General features: G+C 37.3%; 1 protein-coding gene and 1 non-coding gene across 12 annotated transcripts in view; both read left to right on the top strand.

The window, feature by feature from the left end:
- The window catches only part of AKAP7 (A-kinase anchoring protein 7), a 108689-nt gene extending 85042 nt beyond the window's left edge, over positions 1-23647 (top strand). For 6 of the 11 annotated variants that reach the window (XM_019729389.3, XM_019729384.3, XM_019729379.3 and 3 more), the window contains one exon: positions 22517-23647. In XM_019729389.3, coding sequence (XP_019584948.3) covers positions 22517-22722 — 206 coding nt within the window. In that variant the 3' untranslated portion in view covers positions 22723-23647. Of the gene's footprint in view, positions 1-21639 lie in introns of all 11 variants that reach the window. The other 5 variants (XM_019729380.3, XM_019729385.3, XM_019729383.3 and 2 more) reach the window with 2 other exon arrangements.
- Positions 15711-15819, top strand: LOC141572001 (small nucleolar RNA U13). The gene has a single exon (XR_012497033.1). It is a non-coding gene; the product is annotated as a small nucleolar RNA U13 (small nucleolar RNA).
- Positions 23648-25284: the final 1637 nt, after the last annotated feature.

The raw sequence follows: 25284 nt of genomic DNA, 5'->3' as shown, positions 1-25284 counted from the left end.
TGTGCTCTGTTTCATCCCGCAGATTTCAAGTACCCCGTATGTAGGATTCATGTCGTATACATCTTGGATAGCACCAGACCCTAACATAGTGTTTTTCTCCAGAGGAGGCATATTCTGAATGTTTATTGGTGAAGAGAATGATACCCATTTCCTGTTACGAGTCTGAGAGAACTTCAGCATCAGTCAGCCTATCAGAGGACAGAATTTGGAATGACTGGTTAATATTGTAACCTATAAAGAACTGTAGTTACTGAGTGTACCAGAGAAACATTTTATCAGGTTCTCACTTAGACACTACAGCATGGGCCCCAGGAAATGTGTGATAGGGAACCTCCCATCCGCAAACAGCATATTTATTCTCCTTTCTTGTCTGTAGGAATGTGTTTGTACACAGGGGATGCAGCATGACTCCAGCTCTGCTGCTGCGTCTTGAAAACATATGGCTCATCCCTTGCCATGCAGGTTTAATTGTGTCAATAGCACAGGACTGGGAGTAGGAGACCTGAGTGATAACCCATCTCGGCTGTAATATCCTGTCTGACGCTAAGCAAGTTGCTAACATCTCAGGTCCTCAGTTCCTCATGTTTAAGAAGAGGGGGTTAAACTACCATGATCTTGAAAGTTTATTCATTTTTTTCTGCCATTTTCCCCTTAGAGTTAAGAGTCTAGGACATAAATATTATAGATGTGATGCAGTTCTTTCCCCTTTCTGTTCCTGCCCTTCCTCCTCCTCCAGGGTTGTCTAAAGACCTCCTTTATTTTTTTAATTCGTTGAATGCTTACTGTGTGCCAGGCACTATGCCAGCATCATTTGTAAAACTGCTTATGAAGTGAAACTATTAGAAAATAAAAGCTTCCCCCATTGTAGAGGGGAAGCGCCACGAAGGCAGTGGTGCTCTTTGCAACCTGGGACTGCATTTCGCCTAGAATTGCTGTGGGTCCTATCGTGGTAGGAGCAGTGATGTTATGTGATATAAAACATTTAACCGTGGTCACTAAACATTAGACTTCTCCTTTATTAAATAATGCGCTCCCAAGAGGTTTATGTTTCTCAAATTAAGTATAGGAACATCAGAGCAAATGCTAATAGTTACTATTCCTATCTTAGCTCCCTGATTCCCTTTGTTTATTCACAGGCTATTTGGTAACTGTGTTTCCCTTTATTGCTGTTCTCAGACCTTAGAGTTTGCCTGGATGCTGTGATCAAATGCTGAGTAATTTTCATTGGGATTATGAAGGTCGTAGAATTTTTTTTCAGCCTCCGGTGTAGTCATTGGCTTCTGTGAACTCTATCCAGACGCCCTGTCAAATAATGTGATGTGATCCGTCTCTGTGTCTTCTTTCTGGGGACCATGTGATAAAGGAGTGGGAATTCTGATGTGCATGAAGGTTCTGGTTAATAGAAGAAAGCTTCGCATATTACCCCTGGCATTTGCATTTTAACCAAACTCAATTATCCCCTGTGGTTTTGGGAAGTATCTGTAGTAAAATAACAAAATAAATTAAGCAGTAGTAATGACTTCGCCTGAAATAATCTCTAATGGAGGAGTTTCAGGCAACTAGTAAAACTCTTTCAGGGAATCTGATGAATCACTTCCTGTATATAATTGCCTTCTGTTTAATTAACTTGGCCCTGTCTAATATGTAGGTCTTTGAGCTTTCACCCACAGACTTCTGGTACTCAACAGTAAAAAAACTAAAGTGAGCCCCAAACTCTGAGGGCTGAAAGCAGAGTGTTTTGGAGACTCAGCTTGCATTTTTTGATTCTAATATTTACTGTGCAACTTCTCGAAGCCTCTGTACCTTCATCTTAAATAGTTATTGTGAGAATTCAATAAGCCAGTGTCTATGAAATTCCTGACACCGTGGTTGGCATACAATAGATCCAGTAGATATAATTTCTCTGTAATACAAGAGACTGTATTGTATAACTGTAGTCACCTTAGAAGTCATCAAAATTATGGTTTTATTACCATCATGCCCAGGATGGGAAAAAAGGGACTTAGAATTTCAGACCTTGAATTGTTGAGTAGATGTCCAACATTTATTTTTGCAGCACCCTTTCCTTTGGGGGACTCCCTCCCCTTGTCCGTGGGGTTCTGTCCATCATGATGCTTTGCTTCCCTGCTCTAGGGGAGACATGTGGTCCAAGCAGAGTCAGCCAGAGTCTTCCCTAAGATCTGATAGACGGTTTGTCTTCCCTTTGGGTTGTGAGTAGTAAGCAGAGATTGCTAGTTGGTAGGGAAAGAAGGGAGTCTTCCTGAGAGTGAAGCCAGCTCAGAAGAAAGAAGCTCGAGGAGAGAGACACAGTCTTGATGATATTTTTAAGCCTCTGAGTTCTGCCATAAGTAAGACCTTCTTCATTATATGAAGCACTTTTTTGTGCTTAACCTTGTTTGAGTTACATTTTTGTCACTTGCAACCAAAAAGCTTCAGATACTATTCTAGAGGATGCTCAGTGTGTGTAAGAGTAGATGCTTTCTGGAACAAATATTTCCAAACCTAGTGAAGAAGTGAGAGCTCCCTGATTTCTTCTGATCCTTCATGTTGCCATTTTAGTGGCAATGACATTTAAGTTAGAGCTGTTCTGAAGAAAAATTCAGTTCACGTCACCTAATATTCTTGAGTACATCACATTTTGAAAGCTCTCAGCCAGGTGTTAGAGAAGATACAATGTCCCTATTGTTGGAGGATTTCTTTTTAATTTTTATGACTTTAAAAAAATAGAGCTAGAAAAAAAGAGATCCAGTGTTTATTCTGCCCTGAATTAAAACAGCCAGGATAAAAAAGTCTTGATGCTTTCAGTCTAACAAACGAAGCCACACTCCTTCCGTACCAGGCTGGTTACATAGCTACGTCAGCCAAATCCAGTGAGAGGGAGTTAATTACCACCAAGAGTGGAAGTTACGTCAGGCTCCCATCACAGGCAGTGGTTACAGCCTGATGGCCGGCAAGTGCAGTTTCTACAACAAACATGTTAGCAAATAAAGTTTCCTATAACAAACATTTACAATGTCAAAGGTACAAGTTAACAGATGTGGGAACTATTAAAATGAACATTTCCGTTGTATAGTAAAGTTCTTTGCCTTTAGCAAACAGACAGAAACTGAACTATGTAATGAAAATAAAAAAAAAATAAGTATAGTTTCAACTTAAAGTCTATGCTAACTAGGACATAAATGATGTTAATTTTACTAAAGGCTGAGTCAAAGATATTTGAGAACATACGATTTTCTGTTTCTACACACTACCCCCCAAACTTAATTTGTAAACCTAATATCGTTATACAGAAAAATTGTAGTGCCAGGGAGAAAGTGATGTAAAAACAGGATGCTTAGAGTAGATGGAGAGAGAATTTCACATTCTCAAGAGAGGCAGAGCTCACCCAGTTTAATGCTGATGGGAGAAGGAAGAAGAAATCTGATAGAAAAGCGTGGTTCTTTTTTTTTTTTTTTTTTTTTTTTAACGTATCTCAGCAGTCTCTCTCCCCTACATCGCCTCACTTTGTGGTTAGCTAAGTGGTATTGGCATTTGCCATGTCAATTATATCAAGTTTCAATTTCATGTCTCACATCTGACTGTTAGAGCAAAAATAAAATTCACACTTTCTAAGCATTTAAAATATTCAGCTAAAGTTAGCTTGTGCAGCTCAGCTTTTTCAGAGTTTTGATTGATGATTATGATAGATAATAAACTGGCAAGCAGATGATCTGTTAGTCTAAGACTTCGTATCTCGATCTATAGCAGTCAGTCCTGTTAGAATTCTGACAAATGCCAGTGTGTCCTGAGGTGGGAGGTCAGGATGGTGAGGAGCCTGGAAACCATAAGCGGAAGGCTGCAGACCCTGGCTGCTTAGCTAGGACAAGAGAAGGCAGATGAATTAGTTGTCTTAAAATATTTGGAGGATTCTTTAATGTGGAAAGAAAAGAAGAGTTATTCTGTATGGCTTCAAGGGAGCAGAATTAGGGCAACGTGTGTTAGTTTTAACCTTTTCGTTTGGTGATTTTAAAAGCCAGTGGTATAGATACGTTAAACCCAGTAGTATTCTAATTATGTTTGGGATGACTCTTGTTTAAAATAATGAAAACATTGAAATAGATTTCTAAAACCAAGGAGTTATCATAGTCAAATTTTACATTAATCATTCTCAACACGTTGCCTAAAAGAGGATATTTTAAGACAGAGTTTTCAAGCTGTTTTAAGCCACCAAATCTTTCTTTAAATGGAAGACCAGAATTTTTATGGAAAAAAAAATATACCTCTTTGTTACTTCTTATTTCATAATACCTATTAAATGATTATTTTAAATTAACACCTTTAGGAGCAACAAGTTTGCTTTAAAATAGAAATGAAACATAGGACTTTGGGCTCTTTTCTAGGCACATTGTATTACTTATGCGCCACATAAAATGTTGATTATTGAACTTGGCAGTAATGGTTGGCAGTAGCTATCAATAAATCCTAGAGATAATAAGCAATGGTGTATTGCCTATTGTATGGTTATCTTTATAAGTGGCATTTTAATGAAAGATTTATTTTAAATTAATTTTCTCTAATATGGATATAGTAAATTGAATATAAAAATTTATTTTGATGCTATTGTGTATCTACTACTGTATACTATATACTATAATCTTCAATGTTATGTTTATAGAATTTTAGGTTTTATAGAACCTAAAAATGTGTATGTAAAACTATAAAATGTGAACATTAAATTAAAAGGCATAACAAACAAATTGTTTTATGAGGCAGCAAGTTCATAAAATATGCAATTTTTAAAGAAAAATCAGCCTTATAGTTGCTCCTAACTTTGCACACTTCGCATTTGTCATTCATGGCTTAGTTTGCTGTAAAAACAACATAGTAGGGGAAAAATACAGAAACAGTTTGCATCAGTTAGGATCCAGTCAGGAAAATGAGAATTATACTAATTCTTTTAACAGGGAGAATTTAACATAGGGAATTAGTTAAACAAGTTTTGGAGGAATCAAAGGTGGAAAGGCAATACTGAGGAAAAACAAAGGTAGTAAATAACTATCAACCTTGGGTAACTTGTGGGAAGGGACCCATGGAGCTGAGACTCAGACCTTTGAGGAGGGTGGCTGTGTCCCATGAGGTACCCCAGGACACAGCAAAGGGACCTGTGGAACTGGGCTTCTGGCCTGTAAGCCGGGACCTGGCCCACTTTGCTGGCATCTCTGAGGGAGTGCAATGAGGCTGATTCCAGGAGTGAGGGAAAAAAATGAAAACCAGAACCAACTGCTACTGGAACCAGTGGCCTCTGTCAGGGCAACACCGACAGGAAAAAGGGGCAAATAACAAAGAACAAGTTCCTTTTCCCTTTGTGCAGCTGTCCAGTTTTCCTCTGGAGCCCTTTCTTAGAAGAACCTAACAGAGACCTAGCAGACAAGGAGCATCATGTTTGCTGAGTCTCAGCTGCAGTATTGTAAAGCTGAATACAGAGGATGGGTTCGAGCTCAGAGAAAATAGTTTAATAACTGGCACACAGGTGTTCGCTATGTTTTAACAATATCTTTTTTTCTTCATTGTTCCAAGGTAAGCATTTGGTTTATGTCAATTTGTGGTCATTATTTCTTTTGGGACAAAAATAAGAACCATTTTAGATAATGGTGTATAAAATTCCACAAGTTTTTACATATTATGTAGAAATGTGAATATTTCAAAAAAAATACAGCTTTTAATGCAAGTAGGTAGGCTAACAGTAATTCAAACTAATTGTAAATGTTTCTAAGGAAAACTCTCATCTAGATCAATTTAGTGAACTTAAAAAGAACAAATTATTTTTAAAATAATTCATAAACAGTTTATGAAAATTCTTTAAAAGTATTGTAGTCTTTTAAAGTGTGTTAATTATGTGCTCTGCAATCTTACAGTATTTTAAAAATATTTTCCCCCCAGTTTTACTGAGACATAATTGACATGTAATTTTGGTGAATATTTCTTTAAACCAGTTCTCTCATTCCACATTAATGACGTTCATTGTCAATCTATGATATAGGAAAGGTTAGTGAATGAGGTGGGGAGTTAAACCTGCAGCCAGGAGAGATTAGTGTTTGGGAATGACACACTGTGCTCTCATGGTCTTGGGGGTTAAAGGAAACCACAGCCTCAGATGGCAGGAGGCCAAGGCACCCAGTGAAGTGTTATGAAAAGTCTGAGGAATTCTTAAAAGGGCCTATTAATCAGAGAAGAAATAGAAAAGGACAGCAAGAAGAACCAAGGCAGTAAGAGAATAGATGCCAGGATGTTACATACATCAAGGCCAATCTATTTATGTTTTTATTAAAAGGGAGAACTTGGTGGTTCACATATGCAAAAAAGACCGGTAAAGTTGATCTTGCGTCTGACTTACAGCTATTATCAGCCCTCCATCTCTTCTCTGTCCTTCTGTGTCCTCACCCTCGTAGGCTTTACTCAGCGATGGGACTATGACTTCCAGGAGCTCTGGGGAGCATTTTTACTGCTTAACGTTCAAGTAGAATGAGTTTCTCTCTCCTAATTCCCATATATAAAATATGAGGGAAAGTTGTAAACTGCACAACTCTGGAAGGCACTATACATATCAAAGACATTACTGTAATTTATGTATTATGGCATACAGTACCTTCATATACTAACAAAAGCAGTATATTATGAAAAATTCCCCAGAGGTAGAAATGAAGTGTCTTAAGGAAGGTTCACCTTAAAAAAATGTATACAGCCACTAAATGGACCAGTGGTAGCTCTGATAGACCAGCAACCCCACTGGATCCATATAGAGGGTGAGATGAGCAGTTACCGCAGGGGAGAAGTGAAATGGATACTCGTATCAGAAAGGGTGGAGGGATTTGGGGCCAACTCTTATAAAATGAGTGTGGCCTGGAGCCCCAGCAATGAGTAATCCGTGATCCTGAAGGAACCATGATTCCTTCTTTCACAAGAACCACCATGCATCCATCCCCTTTCACTCTGAATCTGGGAAGCTAGGTTTCCCTCTGCTCTTTACTTGCTATTATAATTTGTTTTTTCTTGATCCCGATTTTTACTTACAGTGTACCTTTTACAGTATTTTTTGCTATTAATTATCTCATATTTTTGAGGATTTGACAATGGATGAATGGAAGAAAAAAGAAGGACTCTGACTGAAAATATGTAAAGTAGGAAGACAAGAGCAAAGCTGGGGCTATGAAGGATTGTGACATTTACATGTGCAAAGCACATGTTCTGAAGTAGATATGAGCCTGGAAAGTTGCATATGAGTGAAACTCGATGTGATGATTTTTATCAGTTGTGATTTTCAAATACAGAACATCTGTATTTTTCAATAACTCGCATTTTAGTTTGGTGCAGCAGGAAACCTAAAACCATCTGTATCTCACTGTTTGAGCTGTGATCTGTTTATGTCTGCTAGAAAGCCTATGAAGGAACATCCATCATTAAGTTGCAGAAGAATATAAATGCAAGCTGTACAGAGCAATGCATAAAATGCTTGTTTGCAGTTATGCCAAAATTGTTTCAAGAAACATTTTTAAAGTGAATCTTGAATAGGTTGCCCATATCTTGTTTACTTACAGTGATGTATGGCAGGGAAATCATAAACAAATAACCTTGTAACCTTATAAATTGAAACACAGTCTTAGTATCCCTTTGATTTAAATCAAAACAGTACAGTTAATTTTATTGAATACTAGTGTAAGTGGAGCACTGTGCTAAGTGCTTTGTATTATTATTTAATTTTCACAACAGCCCTGTGATGTAGAACTGTTGTTCTCCCTGGTTTACAAATACAGAAAGTGAGCCTTAGGAGGGTGAAGCATATTTCACAGGGATACAGAGGCAGTGAATAGGGGAGTTATGATAGTAGTCCAGATATTCTGACTCTGTAACTTAACAGGAAGCATTATAAATATTTTGTGGTTGCAGTCTAATTTTAGAGCCAAAAATACTTGTATCATAGGGCTATATTTCCAATTGCCAGATATGGAGCCTTACTTATGGTGTAACGGCCGTGAAGTGTAGTATTTGGGAACCAGATAGATCTACATTTGAGTCCCAACTTGGCCATTTTTTAATTGTATGGACTTGGGTACGTCTCTTGGCTTTTTTGACCCTTGTTTTTCTCATATTTAAAATAGTGATAATAGTGGTAAGCTTTTGATTTAAACGTGTGGGGGAAAGAACAGGCACATAATAGATATTAAATAGGTTTATCATTAAAAGGATCCATACATATAATCATTACAATTAGGTAATGTTACATGGGATATGTTAGGAAAACATAAGTATGCAGAGTCTTAAGACTCAATTTGCAGGACACTAAGGCTGGTGGTGCAGGAACATAGCTCTTCCGACACCAAAGCTCCTGGGAAGAGACCCTAAGCAGATGCAGAGGGGACAGGCTCTGGTTTATTCTTCAGAGAGAAACAGTTGGACATGGTGGGGAATGAGACCAAGATTTTGTCTTATCTCCTTCATCTAACCATCTTTGTAGCACCCTTCTTTCCCCAGGGACAATAAGTGTGCCTTTAGGGTGGCCTGGAGGGCAAGCCCAGGGTGACAGCCATTGTTCTTTGTCCACCCTGGTACCGTGTGTGTGTGTGTGTGTGTGTGTGTGTGTGTGTTTTTAACGGTACCTGAAATTCCTTTGACTGGGAGCAGTTCTACCATACTTAGCAATCAAGAGCTTGAAAAGCAAGCATCAAACTGTCTGAAGAAATGAGTTTACATTTATATACCATCAGCATATTATCCAACAAGTTTAAATGCTAGTTTAATTTTCTATAGTAAGAATTCACATATTCAAAGAACTTTAATGAACAGTAGTTATCAACAAAAATATTTTTTAAACCATTTGATTTTTGTCTGAATGCGTTTTGGAAGCCTCTAGGAAATTGACAGTGCTAGGTCCTTGAGAAAGGTATATACTACATCACTTCCTTTAGTCATTCCCCCTGAAGCTAAGGCAATCATGTATGAGTTCACCAAGCTTCAGTTTTTTGAAAATGTGCTCAGTTTCTTTATTTATTTTTATTATATGCCTGGAAGAATGGCCATGGGAGACTTTACATTTCCATTTTTCTCTTGATTTCATTTTAATGACTAATCATCTTATCTTCAAGTTTTCTTTAGCATCACACATTCTTTATTTGAACCATTATTATTGTTTTTATAATACCCAATAGACTTGGTCCACAGATGGCTTAGTATTCACAAGGAAAATACACTGACCAAATAGTTCTGTGCACCTGGATTTTCATGATCAGACTTTAAAAATTAAGTTTTAAGAGGCCATCAAAGAAAATGAAGAGTGGCAGTTTAACCTATTTTATGTATTGGCTAGTTGAATAAATATTCATAGATTGAAATTTTTGTGGTATGAAATACATGCTCATCCAAAACAAAAAGGGTTTGGTTTAGGGTTAGGCAAGTGAGTTAAAGAGAGCTGTTTTGGATAATTTTTGAAAATACAATTTATTTCATCCTGTGATACTTAAAGTATTTACGATGCTCTTGATAAGTAATGCTTATATTTTCATCTCTCTCACTAAGTTTAATGACTGGTTATTTGCATTGAGCTTAAAACAAAATGAAGCAAAACCACTGGTTAGTGGTATGTCTGGTATTTTTCTATAAAAAACTAACAATGTACTGATACCCAAGCTTACATTTTAAAATATTAGCAGTGTTTTAAAAATCTAATTTTCTTTAACATTGTACCTCATGGGTTGAAATAAGAAGTTCTTTGAAGATGAGCCTTGATAATTTGTGTATATGTCAGAATCTAGGTTTGTAATTTGATCCTAGTAGGTGCTCTAGAAAACTGAATGATGCACAAACTCTTCAGTATGTCCTGCGGGAGCCTTTCCCCTGCGTACATTTCCAGCCTCATCATTCTTCCCTCCCACCTCATCAGTCATTTTATATGAGACCAAGTTCTGCAGTTACCCAGACAAACCACTAGCAAATTGCAGGTGTCCTGAAGTCTGGGCCCCTGTGGGGTTCATTTCTGTATTCAACAATGCTTATCGTAAATAGAGGGTACTCAATGAATGTGCATGGAAGGAAAGATGGAAGGAAGGTAGAAAGAAGGCAAGAAGATGGAAGAAAAGTATTGTACTGCATTCATCAGTATCCATTATTTAGTAGAAAAATGTTGATCTGAGAATGGAACTTTCTGTTTTCCAATCAACCAATCTGTTTTTCCAAAACAGAGTTTTTCTGTTTTCCAATCAACCAATCATTAAGTTATGTGGTATGGTTTTTTTGTTTATTTTTTTCGTAAGTACACCTTCATGTCCCCAGGATAAGGGTGCTCCAGAGAGCTGTGGAGTGTCTGCCTGGGAGTGCGTGTCCCAATTAAACTAATCGTCCTGATTTGGGGTGAGAGCTACAGATTCACATCTCTTCTGTTGTGATCTTAGACAATGTATGTATCCTCTCATGTTTCATTGCTCTCACTCGTAGTATGGGAAGAATACACACTTGTTTCACCTCAGTAGGTTTCTTTGAGAACCAAGTGAGATAATAGTGTTTCTGAAAACACTTTGAAAAGTGTGAAGAAAGTAGTCCTGTTATTGCTATTAGGGACCTGGTACCATGGGGATTTTTTCAGCCCTTGGAACCTTCCAATCTGGGTGTGTGTGTCCTTATTGTGTATAAAAGAGGTAGAGTGATATCTACAGTTACGGTTTATTTCACCAGAATAGACTGATGTTAACATTTATGCTGCTGATCTACCTTGGCAAACATTGTCTTCAGAACAGGAAGGTGACCGTTATTTCTGCATGAATCCACGCCTAGCCTGGAATATCAGCCTAGAAAGACAAGTATATATTACCATGAGTAGGAGTGTTAGACAAACAAGTGAAAACTAATGCTAGGAAGTAATGCTTTTAACTTTTATGTAACATTCTCTTAATAGATGATAATAAATTACATGAACATCGTAATTTTCAGATTCAAAGCAGTGATCGTTTTGCAGCCTTGTTTCTCTGCCAAAGAGCATGATTGTGTGCAAATGTATGCTTTTGACACGTTTGAAACTGTATTTCTTCTTTGTCCTAACACTAGTTTTCCAATGATAGCTGTCCTTCTGTTGCTACTCCTTAGCATCGGGTCTTGTGTTTGGAATGTCTGCTGCTCTTATCACCGCTGAAATTGCTCCTCTCAATCAGTTATGCGCAAAGTGACACATAGCGATTCTGAACAGTCAGGAATATTAAGAACTCCTTACAGTCCAACCTGAGCAAATATGGGAATCAGAATTCAGGGAGGAAACAACCATGTTTATATAGACAGAGACCGTGGTATATGTAAGTACAGAGTAATTTATGATATGGAGTAGCAGATAGGAGTCTATAAACAAGGCAAAACAAGTGAGTAAAACAAGCCACAGTTTGTACAGTGCCCCCTTGGAAATAGATTTCAACAACAGCGTGATGGTGAGCACTTGTCAATCAAGTACAGGGTACCAGTTTAGTTTGTGCACTTGTTGAGCAGATTAGAGCAAACTTGAGCAGATTGGAGCAAACGATCCATTTCTGATACACTGAAAGGGAGCATTAAAATGATTTGGGTTTCATTCATGTTCAGAAACCATTCCTGTCTATTTCCCTGGATATTAGTTTTCAAATTTTGATACTGAGCACAACAGAAGTGTATGATTCAGAAAGAAAGGAACTAAGAATCTGAGGCCTGTCGCTGTGAGAGATTGCACTTATTACAGTTGAGATGTGTGTATTAGAACAGAGAGAGGAGCTGAGAAAGTCATCCTCATTACCAACTATGTGCTAAGTGCAAAGAGTGACAGGGCACCAGTCTATTCAGCAGGTCCACTTGTTGACCCCAACAGACCCCTAAATGGTCCTTTACCACAGGGAAAAAATTATTCCCGTTAGTTTTTTTTTTTTTTAGGTATAATTTACATATAGTAAAATTCACCTCCTTTTTTGTGTAGAGTTGTGTGAGTTTTAATCAACATAGAGTCGTATAACCATCACACAATCAAGGTTGTGAACTGTTCCATTATCCCCCAGATTCTCTCATGCCCCTTTGTAGTCAACCCCTGTCCTCATCCCCAGCCTCTGGCAATCACTGGTCTGTTTCAGTACTGATAGTTTTACCTTTTCTATAATGTCATGAAAACAAAAATCACACAATATGCAGCCTTTTGATTTAGGCTTCTTTCACTTAGCATAATGCACATTAGATTCATCTGTGTTTGTTGCATATATCGATATTCATTTTTTTGTATTATTGAGTAGTATTCCATTGTGTGGACATACCACAGCTTGTTCATTCATTCACCAGTTGAAGGATATGTGGGTTGTTTCTAGTTTGGAACAATTACAAATAAAGCTACTCCAAACATTCATATCTATAATGTTTTTGTGTGAGCATATGCCTTCATTTCACTTGTTTTTAATTCTACGTAGAAATGAGCTTGCTGGTAAGAATATGGCCAACTTTCATTAAAACTTTTATAAGGAATTTCTGAACTGTTTTTACAAACTTGCTGTACCAGTTTTGCATTTCCACCCAACAACAGGAGTTCCAGTTGCTTCACATTCTCACCAACACTTGATATTGTTATTCTTTTTAATTTTAATTTTAGTGGGTGAATAGTGGTATCTGATTGTGACTTTAATTTGCATTTCCTTGGTGGCTAATTATGTTGAGTATCTTTTCACATGTTTATTGGCATCTGTACATGTTTTGTGAAGTAACTCTTCAATTATTTTTGCCATTTTTTATTTATTTACTTTTGTCTTTTTATTAAGTTGTGAGAGTTCTCTTTGTATTCTGGATACATATTTTTTGTTTTTTGTTTTAACAGATATATTTTGTTAATATTTTTCCCAGTGTCTTAACAAGAGAAAAGTTTTACATTTTGATTAAATTTAATTTATCCTTTTTTTTTTTTTTGGTAGATTATGCTTTTGGTGTCCTATTAAGAATCTTTGCCTAATCCAAGGACACTAAGAAGTTCTTCTATATTTTCTTCTTGACACTTTATGCATTTAGCTCTTATATTAGGTATATTATCTGTCTTGAATTCATTTTTATATATGATGTGAGATAAGGGGAGAGGTTGTTTTTGCACATGGCTATCCTGTTGTTCTAGTACCATTTCTTGAAAAGATTATTCTTTCTGTGTTGATTGTCTTGGCACCTTTGTTGAAAATCAGTGGGCCATATATTTGAGAATGTATTTTTGGATTTTCTGTTTTGTTTCGTGATCTATATGTCTGTCTTTACACCGATACCACACTGTCTCTGTTTATATAGCTTCATGATACATTTTGAAATCAGGTAATACAATTCTTCCAAGTTGTCTTCCAAAAAACTTCCATGTCTGGAAACTCCTATTTACTGAGCTGAAATATCTCCTCTGTGACACTTGTTATCCCTCCCAACTCCACTGGACCTCGAACGTGTTCTATTACAGCACTTAACCTATTGTTTTGCAATCATTGTTTATTGGTCATCTTCCTAGACTGACTTCTGTGTGGTCAGAGACTATGTCCTGTTTATTTTTAAATACTTAGTAATGGCACATAGTAGGCATTTAATAAAGTGAATAAATTAATGATTGACATTTAGTAGGTATTGAACGCATTCTTCTTAATCATAACACATGTATAAAATAACTATCATATTTTGAAAACATACTGTATTCCAGGCACAATTTTAGGCACTTTTCATACCTTATATCTAATGCTTACTACAGCAGTGCAAGGTGTATTATCCTCACGAGTGGCCCATGGAAGGGAAATTTAGGTTTGGAGAGATTGTTGAACAAGGCTGTGCAGATAGAAAATAGCAGAATTGGATTTCAAATTCATATGTATGTCATATTTTTCCCTCTTTACACACATATTGCAAGTTCTGTCACATCACCAATATTTACAATAAGAAATTACAGCATTACAGTAGGAATTGTATAGGAACAATGTGGATCATATATGGACTCAGAGAACTGATACCACAGACTGAAAAAAAGAAGTCCTAAAGATAACTGATGACACTACCTCGGCACATCATAATCACTCAAAGTCCATAGTTAACATTATGGTTCGCTCTTGGTGTTGTACGTTCTGTGGCTTTGGACAAATGTATAATGATGGACATGTATCCGTCATTATGGCATCATACAGAATATTTTCACTGCCCTAGAAATCTTCTGTGCTTTGCCTATTCATTCCTCTTCCCTTCCCCCAACTCCTGGCAACCACTGATCTTTTTTCTGTCTCAACTTTACTGCCTTTTCCACAATGTCATATATTTGGAATCATACGGTATGCAGTCTTTTCAGATTGGTTTCTTTCACCTAGTAATATGCATTTAAGGTTTTTTCTTTTCTTTTCGTGGCTTAATAACCCCTTTGTTTTTAGTGCCAAATGATATTCCGTTATCTAGATGTACCACAGCTTACCCATTCACCTACTGAAGGACATGTTGGTTGTTTCCAAGTTTTTGCAATCATGAGTAAAGATGCTATAAACATCCATGTACAGGTTTTATGTGGGCATAAATTTTCAGCTCTTTTGGGTAAATACCAAGGAATGTGATTGCTGGATTGTATGTTAAGAGTAGTTTTGTAAGAAACCGCCAAACTGTTTCCCAAAGTGGCTGAAACCTTTTGCCTTCCTACCAGAAATGAATGAGAGTTCTCGTCCCATATCGTTGTCAGCATTTGGTATTGTCCATGTTCTGCGTGTTGGCCATTCTAATAGATGTGCATTGGTATCTCATTGTTTTAATTTGCATTTCCCTGATGACATATGTGGAGTATCTTTTCATATGCTTATTTGCTATTTGTGTATCTCCTATGGTGAGGTGCGTATTAAGATCTTTGATCTATTTTTAATCATGTTTGTTTTCCTGTTGTTGAATTTTGAGACTTCTCTGCATGTTTTGGGTAACAATCCTTTATCAGATATGTCTTTTGTAAATACTTTCTCCCAGTCTGTGGCTGTATTCTCATTCTCTTGACACTGTCTTTTACAGAGCAGAAGTTTTTTAATTTCGGTAAAGTGCATGCAGCTTATCAATTTTTTCTTTCCCACATGATGTCTTTGGTGTTGTATCTAAAAAGTCATTGCCATACCCTAGGTCATCTAGGTTTTTACCTGTTATCTTCTAGGAGTTCTATAGTTTTGTATTTTATATTTAGGATCACGTTGAGTTAATTTCTGTGAAGTGTGTAAGGTCTGTGTCTGGATTCATTTTTTCGCATGTCCAGTTGTTTCAGCACGATTTGTAGAAGAGACTGTCCCTGCTCCATTGTATTCTTTTTGCTCCTCTTTCAAAGGTCGATTAGCTATATTTGTGGGACTATTTCTGGGCCCTCTATTCTGTTCCAGTGATATGTTTGTTCATTCTTCTGCCAGTATCTTGATTACAATATTTTTATAGTTAGTCTTGAAGTTGGCTTGTGTCAGTCCTCTAGCGTTGTTCTTCTCCTTAACTAGTGTGTTGGCTATTATGGGTTTCTTTTTTTTGGGGGGTGGGGGGGGTCCTGTTTTTTGTTTTTGTTTTGCCACTCCATGTAAACTTTAGAATCAGTTTGTTGATATCTACAATATAATTTGCTGGGATTTTGATTAGGACAAGTAATGTGTTGCACTTTCTCTATTGGTCTTACACACACAGCATTGTAATGAAGATTTTTCTTTTTTGGTTCTCTTTTAAACAATATTAGCATGACGATCATTTTGTAGTTCATATGTATGATGATCAGGTGCTCACGCTCCTATGTGTATTGTGCCTCACCTCCCTCCAACCTTCATATGACATCAACATATTACCCATCTGATGTAACACACACACACACACACACACACACACACACACATACACACACACATATGAGATCTGACAATTAAGTTTGTGAATTTGTTGCAATGATGTTGCTAACCTTTTCTGATATCAGAGGGATTATTCATTATGAATTTGTACCAACTGGACAAACAGTTAACCAAGTTTACTACTTCAAAGTGCTGAAAAGGCTGCATGAAAAAGTTAGACGAAAACAACCTGAACTTTTTGCCAACAGTTCATGGCTCTTGCATCACGACAATGCACCAGCTCACATGGCACTGTCTGTGAGGGGGTTTTCAGCCAGTAAACAAATAACTGTATTGGAACACCCTCCCTACTCACCTGATCTGGCCCCCAATGACTTATTTCTTTACTTGAAGATAAAAGAAATATTGAAAGGAAGACATTTTGATGACATTCAGGATATCAAGGGTAATATGATGACACCTCTGATGGCCATTCCAGAAAAAGAGTTCCAAAATTGCTTTGAAGGGTGGACTAGGTGCTGGTGTTGGTGCATAGCTTCCCAAGGGGAGTACTAGGAAGGTGACTATAGTGATATTCAGCAATGAGAGATGTAGCACTTTCTCTAGGATGAGTTTGGCAACTTAATTATTCGACCTCGTATATTAGCATGCAATGTTCTTGTCGGGACATATAGGCACCTAGATATTGGTAGTGGGTTGGGGTGATGATTTCTGGAACTCTTTATGTCACATCAATTAAGCAATTATTGGGTTAACTCACATATAAGAACAGCTGAACCACATTAATGTTGACCTTAAATTATTCTACTAGGTAGAAAGTATTCTTGCTATCACAAAGGAGTTCACTTCTTTTTCTCCTTCTTCTCTTCCTCCTTCTTTTCCCCCACAAAGATGTTATCCCTAGTATCAGGGATACCTGATTTGGTATCAGAGATCTCAGGTTTAATATAAACAAAAATAGAAACATGGATAATACCATGAATTAGTGATGTTTCAACCCTTAAGAAAGTGTACTTGCTCACTTAAAGTTTGTTGAAAAGTTTAAGTCTGTTCTTTTAGGGTCAATACTGTGTTTAGTGGGCTTTACAGAATTTTTCCTTCCCTTTCTTTTATATTCTTAGTATTCTAAGAAACTGATCGAAGATATTCTGGGGAGATTAGATTCTAAAATAAGTGTCAAAGATTGAAATTTATCTGCCATTTTAAGTGGATATGATATTAAGTAACCCAAATAGATCAAGAAAAAATGCTTTTATCAAGAGTTTGCTGCATACATTGGGAATTTTTTTTTTTTTTTTTTTTTAAGATTTTATTGGGGAAGGGGAACAGGACTTTATTGGAGAACAGTGTGCACTTCCAGGACTTTTCTCCAAGTCAAGTTGTTGTCCTTTCAATCTTAGTTGTGGAGGGTGCAGCTCAGCTCCAGGTCCAGTCGCCGTTGCTAGTTGCAGGGGGCACAGCCCACCATCCCTTGCGGGAGTCGAACCGGCAACCTTGTGGTTGAGAAGACGCGCTCCAACCAACTGAGCCATCCGGGAGCTCAGCGGCAGCTCAGCGGCAGCTCAGCTCAAGGTGCCGTGTTCAATCTTAGTTGCAGGGGGCAGAGCCCACCATCCCTTGCGGGACTCGAGGGACCGAACTGGCAACCCTGTGGTTGAGAGCCCACTAGCCCATGTGGGAATCGAACCGGCAGCCTTCGGAGTTAGGAGCACGGAGCTCTAACCACCTGAGCCACCGGGCGGCCCCCGTTGGGAATATTTTTGTGTGTACTTTTGTTGGAATATCAAAAGATAGTTTGTGTACCTTGCAGTGGCAGGTTGAACTGCCATTGTTAACCAGTCTTCAGGTACAATGAGCATAGTAGTCATTTATCTTTGAGGTCACTGTGGGAGACAGATTCTTTTATTCAATCACTGAGCAGGAGAAAAATACAGTATAGCTTTAACTAAAGGTGCCTCTTCTTTAATTCAGTTGATTTAAGTTTGCTAAAAGAGGGAACACACCGAATGAAGGCACACATTTCTTGAATTGCTGCATTCTTGCAGGGCTCTGGGATGACCCTTCCAGTAGGCTGTCCCCTAGGCTACCCTTGATAATCTGAGGATCCTTGGTGAAATCATTAGGGAATGCGGGGATCCAGGACAAACCTGGAAGATTCATTTATAAACAGCATGTTGTTTTGTTGATTGGTTAGTTTGTAGATAGTTAATATTTGTCATGTAGGCCAGATATTTTGTCATACTGACCAGGTTCATCAAGTAAAGTGGATGGAGATTTTTCAGTGGATATTTGAATTAATCTGGAATTCTCTGCTCTTGATTTAAATTTAATAATAAATCTAAATTTCTGGCCATGGCATGCTATCCTTATAGGAAGGTAGGAACATTTAAAAAATGTTTCTACTGCTTGCAAGGACTTTAATCAACTGACTGAAAGATATTTGTTGAGCTCTTATTGGGTTCAGAAAACTGTGCCATACATGAGCAGAGCAGGAGATAACTGAGAAGTCTAGAGCATGGTTTCTGTATTCAAGATTGTACCTTTATAAGAGCAGATACTGAATTAATAGTTGTTGAATATGTACATTAATAAAAAATACTCATAATTTGTGAATTAAGAAAGAAAAGCTTGTGGAACTTTTTTGTTCTCTGCTGTGTCCCCATAGGGTAGAATAACCACGTAGATAATAGGTTCTGAGTGTGTACTTAAATGAATGACCAAATGACCACACACTATATATGCAGTCAGAGTTATTGGAATCTAGTGGAAGCTCATCACTTCTAGCTGGTCACTCAAGGAAAGCTTCCTGGAGTAGGTGGAATTTTAACTGGTGAGAGGGAAAGAGGGCTGCCTAGAAATAAGGAATGGTGTGGAGGCTTGGAGGGGATGTTGGAAGCTGAATTGGAAGTTCCACAGTGGTGGGTGAGCACCAAAGGTGAATTCTGGAAAACCTTGGAGGACAAGTTTAAATTTTCCTGTAGAGACAATGGAGAGTAAAAGGGACATTTTAGAAATACTAATCCAGAGGGCTTATACCAGATGCATTTGAAGAAGGGAGAAATCGTGAAGAGCAGGTGATTAAATATGTCGACAAGGAAAAGGAAAGCGTCAAAGATGGTGACAATCTTGTTTTGAGTTTTGTTGACTTGGATGATAGTAAAGCATAAACAGAAATAGGAAAGTCAGAGGGGAAAACGAACTTTTTGTGGGAAGATTTTTGTGTTTTAATTCTCTTAATGTCTGAAGTAACCGGGACATTTTATTAGGGACCAAGAAAAGTCACAGAAGCACAGATTATTTGACCTGAGGGGCATCTTGGAGAGTGAGTTAGGATTAGACTCAAATACGAACTTGTTATCTTACTGGAGTTAATGTGGTGTATCACGTTGATTGATTTGCATATGTTGGACCATCCTTGCATCCTAAGGATAATTCTCACTTGATCGTGGGGTAGGAGCCTTTTAATGTGCTGTTGAACTTGGTTTGCTAGTGTTTTGTTGTGAATTTTTACATCTAAATTCATGAGGGCATTGGCCTGAAGGTTTCTTTTCTTCTAGTGTTCTTATCTGGCTTTGGTAAATGCTGACCTCATACGAGATGAGTTTGGAAGTGTTATCTCCTCTTCATTTGTTTGTTTGTTTTGGTTTGTGTTTTTTTTGGGTCAGAATTTGAGAGTTAGCATGAATCTTCTTCAAATGTTTGGTAGAATTCATCTGTGAAGCCTTCTTGTCCTGGGCTTTTGTTTGTTGGGAGTTTTTTGATTACTGATTCAATCTTATTATTCGTCTGTTCAGATTTTCTGTTTCTTCATGACTCAGAGTTGGAAGGTTGTATGTTTTCAGGAACTTATCTCTTTCTTCTAGGTTGTCTAAGTTTTTGGCGTATAATTGGTCATAGTATGTTATGATCCTTTGTATTTCTCTGGTATTAGTTGTAATGTCTCTTTCATTTATAATTTTATTTATTTGAGTCCTCTGTCTTTTTTTCTTGGTAAGTCTAGCTAAAAGTTTGTCATTTTTGTTTACCTTTTAAAAAAATAACTCTTAGTTTCATTGATCTTTTCTATTGTTTTTCTATTCTCTGTTTCTCTTGTTTCTGCTCTGATCTTTGTTACCTTTGTTATCTTCTTTCTTCTGCTAACTTTGGGCTTAGTTCTTTTCTAGTGCATTGAGATGTGAAGTCAGGTTGTTAACTTGAGATGCTCTTCTTTATTTTTAATTTTTGAAAATTATAGTTGATGTACAATATTTTATTAAAGTATATAGTTGACATACAATATTTTATTAGTTTCAGGTGTACAGCATAGTGATTCAACATTTATATACCTTGTAATGTGATCACCATCATAAGTCGAATAACTATGTGTAATACAAAGTTATTACAATATTATTGACTAGATTCCTCCTTTTAGCACTGCTTTTCCTGTATCCCATAAGTTTTGTTATGTTGTGTTTCCATTTTTGTTTATTTCAAGATATTTTTTGATTTCCCTTTTGATTTCATCTGACTCATTAGTTGTTTAGGAGTATGTTTAATTTCTACATTTTTATGAAATCCAGTTTTCATCATGTTATTGATGCTTAGTTTAATACTGTTGTAGTCAGAAAAGATACCTGATATGATTGCAATCTTTTAAAATTTGCTGAGACTTGTTTTGTAACCTAGCATGTGATCTGTCCTGGAGAATGTGCCATATGCACTTGAAGAGCTTGTGTATTCTGGTCCTGTTGGACGGAATGTTCTGTGTGTCTGTTAGGTCCATTTGGTGTAAAGTATAGTTCAAGTCCAATGTTTTCATATTGATTTCCTGTCTGAATGATTTATCCATTGTTGAAAGCAGAGTATTGAAGTCCCACACTATTATTATATTGTCGGCTATCATTTCCTTGAGATCTGTTAGTATTTGCTTAATATATTTAGGTGCTCAGATGTCTTTGCCTCCGATCATCTGCCTTCCTGGGTCCACAACTTGATGGAGGGAGATGAGGGACTGAATGGACATGAGTGATGAGCTTCCTTGTACTTTTCCCCAGTTAAGGAAACAAGGAAGAAAGTGAGTGGGAAATGTGTAGCATGAGAATAGATGAGAACCAGCCCTTTTATAGTGAAATGAAAGATAGAATTACTAAACCTTGATCATCACTAGCATTGAAGCAAAAGGCCATAAAATATTAACATCTAGTAATTTATTATCATAAGCCTTACTCTTTTCCTTCTTGAAAAGTTTCCTGAATTTTAAATTGCAGTGATAGCACTGAGATTAAAAAGAATGTTAGTGTTATAAGCTTATTTTAAACCAGTTCCCAGCAATAGTAATTGCCTTCGTTTTCAAGGGAGTGCTGACAGTTTATTAACAACTAACCTATAAACAAAATATTTTAAAATGAGTGATCCTAAGTAGTTATCTGGGAGGAGAATCTTGATTTCCTGGCATTTGGCAGTGGAGAAGGAGAAGCAGACACAGATCTAGTTGGTAAATTCACATCTGGGGTTCATTGACTTAATAGCAGCAGTTGGCCCTGGATGAAAGAAAGACAAAAATTCCAGCATTATAGTTAGAAATGGAAAGCCTCTAGCATTATAGGTAGAGTATTTTTAGATTGGGGCTTATGAACTACTTTTCAATCTAAAATCTACAGGAATAGGCAGTCTTCCTGCTTCTGCCAATACCAAATGAAAAGCAAAGCCAATATTCTTGGATTTATAGATTCAGTTTACCAGATTGAAGGACCCTTGCTCTTTTTAACGAACTGAACTAGCCGGCCTCTGCATGCTGAGTTTCTATGGCAATATGATCGCAGTGACCTCTCTTCTCTGTTGTGGAATGTAGGTGATAAGAATGGAGGTGAGCCCGATGATGCCGAACTGGTAAGGCTCAGTAAGAGGCTGGTGGAGAACGCAGTGCTCAAGGCTGTCCAGCAGTATCTGGAAGAAACACAGAACAAAAACAAGCAAGGGGATGGGAGCTCTGTGAAAACTGAAGAGGCTGATAGGAATGGCCCTGACAGTGACAACAACAGGAAATGAGACCCAAATGCAGGCAGGCCTCACCGCTCTGTGAGAAGCATCTCTGCTCCCCTCTGCTGAGTCAATGGACTAACTTGCACTGTGCTGTTTGAGTGTCTCTTGTCCAATTTGTAGAGATTGCCTAATACTTTCATGATTGATGTGTTTACATTTCTGAAACACAACAGAAGAGAAATGGAGTGCTGGGACTAGCAGAAGAAATTATGAAAGAATGGCCCAAGTTTTACTTGCTCTTGACCATGGCCAAGGGAGAGGGGACTTTGGGTTATGCCTCGTGGATTCAAATTAAAGGCCATGGCAGGGGCCTTGCCATAATTGGAATACTGCCATTTATATCGCTTAGCAGGGTACTTGACTACTTTATATGAGTCCAAAACACAATCACAGCTAATAAGTGCTAAGTTTAAAATAATCACTGTTGAAATTATTATCCATATAGTTAGTCCATAATGTTTCATGTGTGTCTCATGTATGCTCTCGCTATGCAGTGATCTTTATTTACAGTAAATTTGTTTCAGGTAAATGATATATTTTTGGCAAAATGCAACCTTTTCTATAATATGTGGACAACATTTTAAAGGTTTCTTTTCTAACCCTCTTTTGATAAGTCAATGTACCATATTTAATGTTTTTCATTGGCATTTATATGTAAAAATCTATTATAAATTCTTTTTCTGTAGGCAAGAGACCTATTGGAATCCGGGATTTAATTAATGAAGCTTTACATCAAGAAAGAATGGGTCTGAAGGCCAAAGTGAAACAGATAAAAGAACTTTTATTCAAGCCTGAGACTCAGGCCAAAATTAGGAGGGAGCTCTTTGAAGGAAGATCCATTCACCACAGTGATCAAGGAAATGATGTTGATTTCAGTGACACTTTGACATAAGTTCTCCATCACTCTCATGGTACCATAGTTAATGAAATCTTTTCAGCTTATTAAATAGCTCTTTGGTAAATACCAAAGAAGTGTTCTGATAGTGTCTGCACAACAGCACACTAACATTTGGTAAGGAATTAACAACTTCTTACCAAAGAAAGCTGATTGTGCCCTCTTATTTTTTTAAGCTAAACTTCTGTTTTGGAATATTTGTTTCTATAATACTAAGAGTTATTTTGTTAGAAGGACTTCTTAATTAGCTGCTGTAAAGTGTTTCTGGGGTCCTCACAGATAAAATATAGACTGTGAAAAATCACGTACAGACAAAAAAACATCCAATAGTTTAAGGGTCACTTGCCTCCTGTTGCCAAGATCTTTGTTGTTGTAATGTCCACACGTATCTATAGCTAGTGTTACTCTTAGTGGGAATTTGAATGTTTATTGAACACCAGTACTTGAATGAACATTTATAAATGTAATTATTGTAATCACTGGTTAAGAATGTTTTGTAATATCCGTATGTATTATTTTTCAATGATCAAAATGTAGTTTGCTTTTTTCATTCCTTAATGAATAAGTGTTTGGGGTTTTTACTTTCTAGTTTTCTGAAAATAAACCCAGGTCTTAACTGTATCCCTTATAATCTGAATCTTTTTGCACTGGTTCATTTTTAGAGAAAATAATTGAAAATTTTCCCCTTATGTGGTAATCATTGATAGCAGCTTTTTCTATGGTCATTATGAAATGACTGCTACTAAAAGATCATGATGGAAGGGCGAAATTATTGGAGATCAAATATGTAATCATTTCAAATATAAAATCCAGTTTATTCATGGATTTTAGCTATTTTTCCACTGGGCAAATGATGCTACATTTATTTATAAATGAGTTTTTGCATTTTCATGCTCCTTAATAAATGTGTTGTTTTCCCTTGTTGCTTTTCCTCATTTTTTCTCACTCTTGGAAGTTGATGGTATAATGAAGTCGTAAACAGGAGCTCTGATGGTTCACTCTTTCTTCACCTTGATGTTCTTATCCTTCATTCTACGATAGCGCAGTCATCATAGCACCTTCAACTTTAGACTTAAATCATTTCAAATTAGTAGAAAATCTAAATAACATCTCATAAACTGCTAATAATGTGTCACCGAAGTGAACTTTGTAGCAAAGATGAAAGGAGCAAGTCCATCCAGATGCAAAGACCTGGGAGCTGCTGACCACGAAGCCCCTTTCAGTGGAAGAGGGCTTTTCTGCGTGTAAGGTAGGAAGTGAGATATTTGGGGGCTTGCCTTGTTTTTCAGGTGAGGAAACAAGCGCAAGGAGGTTGAGTGCCTTCTCCCAGCCACACTGCTATTAGGGAACTGGACCTGAACTAGAACTCAGGGCTCCATATCAAAGTTCCAGAGCTATTTAACAGTATTTCAGGAGAGATAGCACTTCTCAGCATATATCTATAAATGTCTTTATCCTCAAGGAGCTAACAATTTGAAAGGCTCGGGTAGTATCTTTTTTGCAGTATAGGGTCACATGTCTGTTACTGTAGTTAAGAATCATTGCTTCCATTTGTTAAATACTTTGTTGTGTGCCAGGTAACTTCAGTATATTATTACATTTCTTCCCTTCAGTGAGCCTATTGTGAAGTTACTAGTACTGTTTTACAGATAGCAAACTAAGAAACTGATATTCTAAATGGTTAAATAGCTATAAAGCTAAATGGCTATTTATAAAGCTAAATAAAAAGCAGGTCTAAATTTAAACTTGGATCTGTTCTACTTCAAAGGTATACTCTTTTCACAATGCACTTCCTCTCTCCACCAAGTACAATACATTTCACAAGTTTAGGATGTATAACAAAGGGGAAGTCACTCTCTTTAGTCTAGCTAGCTCTCTTGCAGTTCTGAAATTCTATGAACATATGGGAGAGCAGTCAGCTGATGAGATGGAACTGGAAAAAAAAAAAGCCAGATATCTAATTTGGGGAATAAAGATTCTAATTCTAATCATTGAAATCCTCATTCATGCAGGTTTACAAAGACAATGGAAAGTATACAATAAAACATATTTTATTCATGGTTCCATTTAAAAAACCTAATAAGACATTAATTTCCAAAAATCTAAGTTTGGGATCTGAAATATTCAAAATGACTTTTTCCCCATTAATTAGAGTTACAGGACAATTGCCCATTGGGCCACACAGCCAGAATACGAGTATGTTGTCCTAAATTGGTAATGTATGCTGCGTTGCCTTGTCTTCTGACAGGAAGGCCGCATGGTTGGGAAAGGAGCCATGGTTTGGTCCAGGAGGCAGACTGTGGCCTCTAGACCTGGGTCCACCACTGACATGTGATGTTGAGCAAACCAGTTCACTGTTTTGAGCCTCAGTTCCCAGTCTGCTATTTGAAACAGTTTAGCCAGGTGATTTCCAAGGATCTTAGATCTTTGTGACAATACCAGGATGCTGCTTGTGCTGATGCCACCATGTCAGCCAGCCACCCAAGTATGAGGCCTTCTTGACGGAGTCACTCTAAGCGTATCTGTTGTCAGTAAGATGATTGGAATTCTAGGAGACTT

This window comes from Rhinolophus sinicus, chromosome 2 (assembly GCF_057876585.1).
Source record: "Rhinolophus sinicus isolate RSI-liver-muscle chromosome 2, RSI-T2T, whole genome shotgun sequence".
NCBI classification, from domain to species: domain Eukaryota; kingdom Metazoa; phylum Chordata; class Mammalia; order Chiroptera; family Rhinolophidae; genus Rhinolophus; species Rhinolophus sinicus.
The sequence above is the reverse complement of the archived record's forward strand: the minus strand, read 5'-3'. Positions and strand labels throughout refer to the sequence as shown.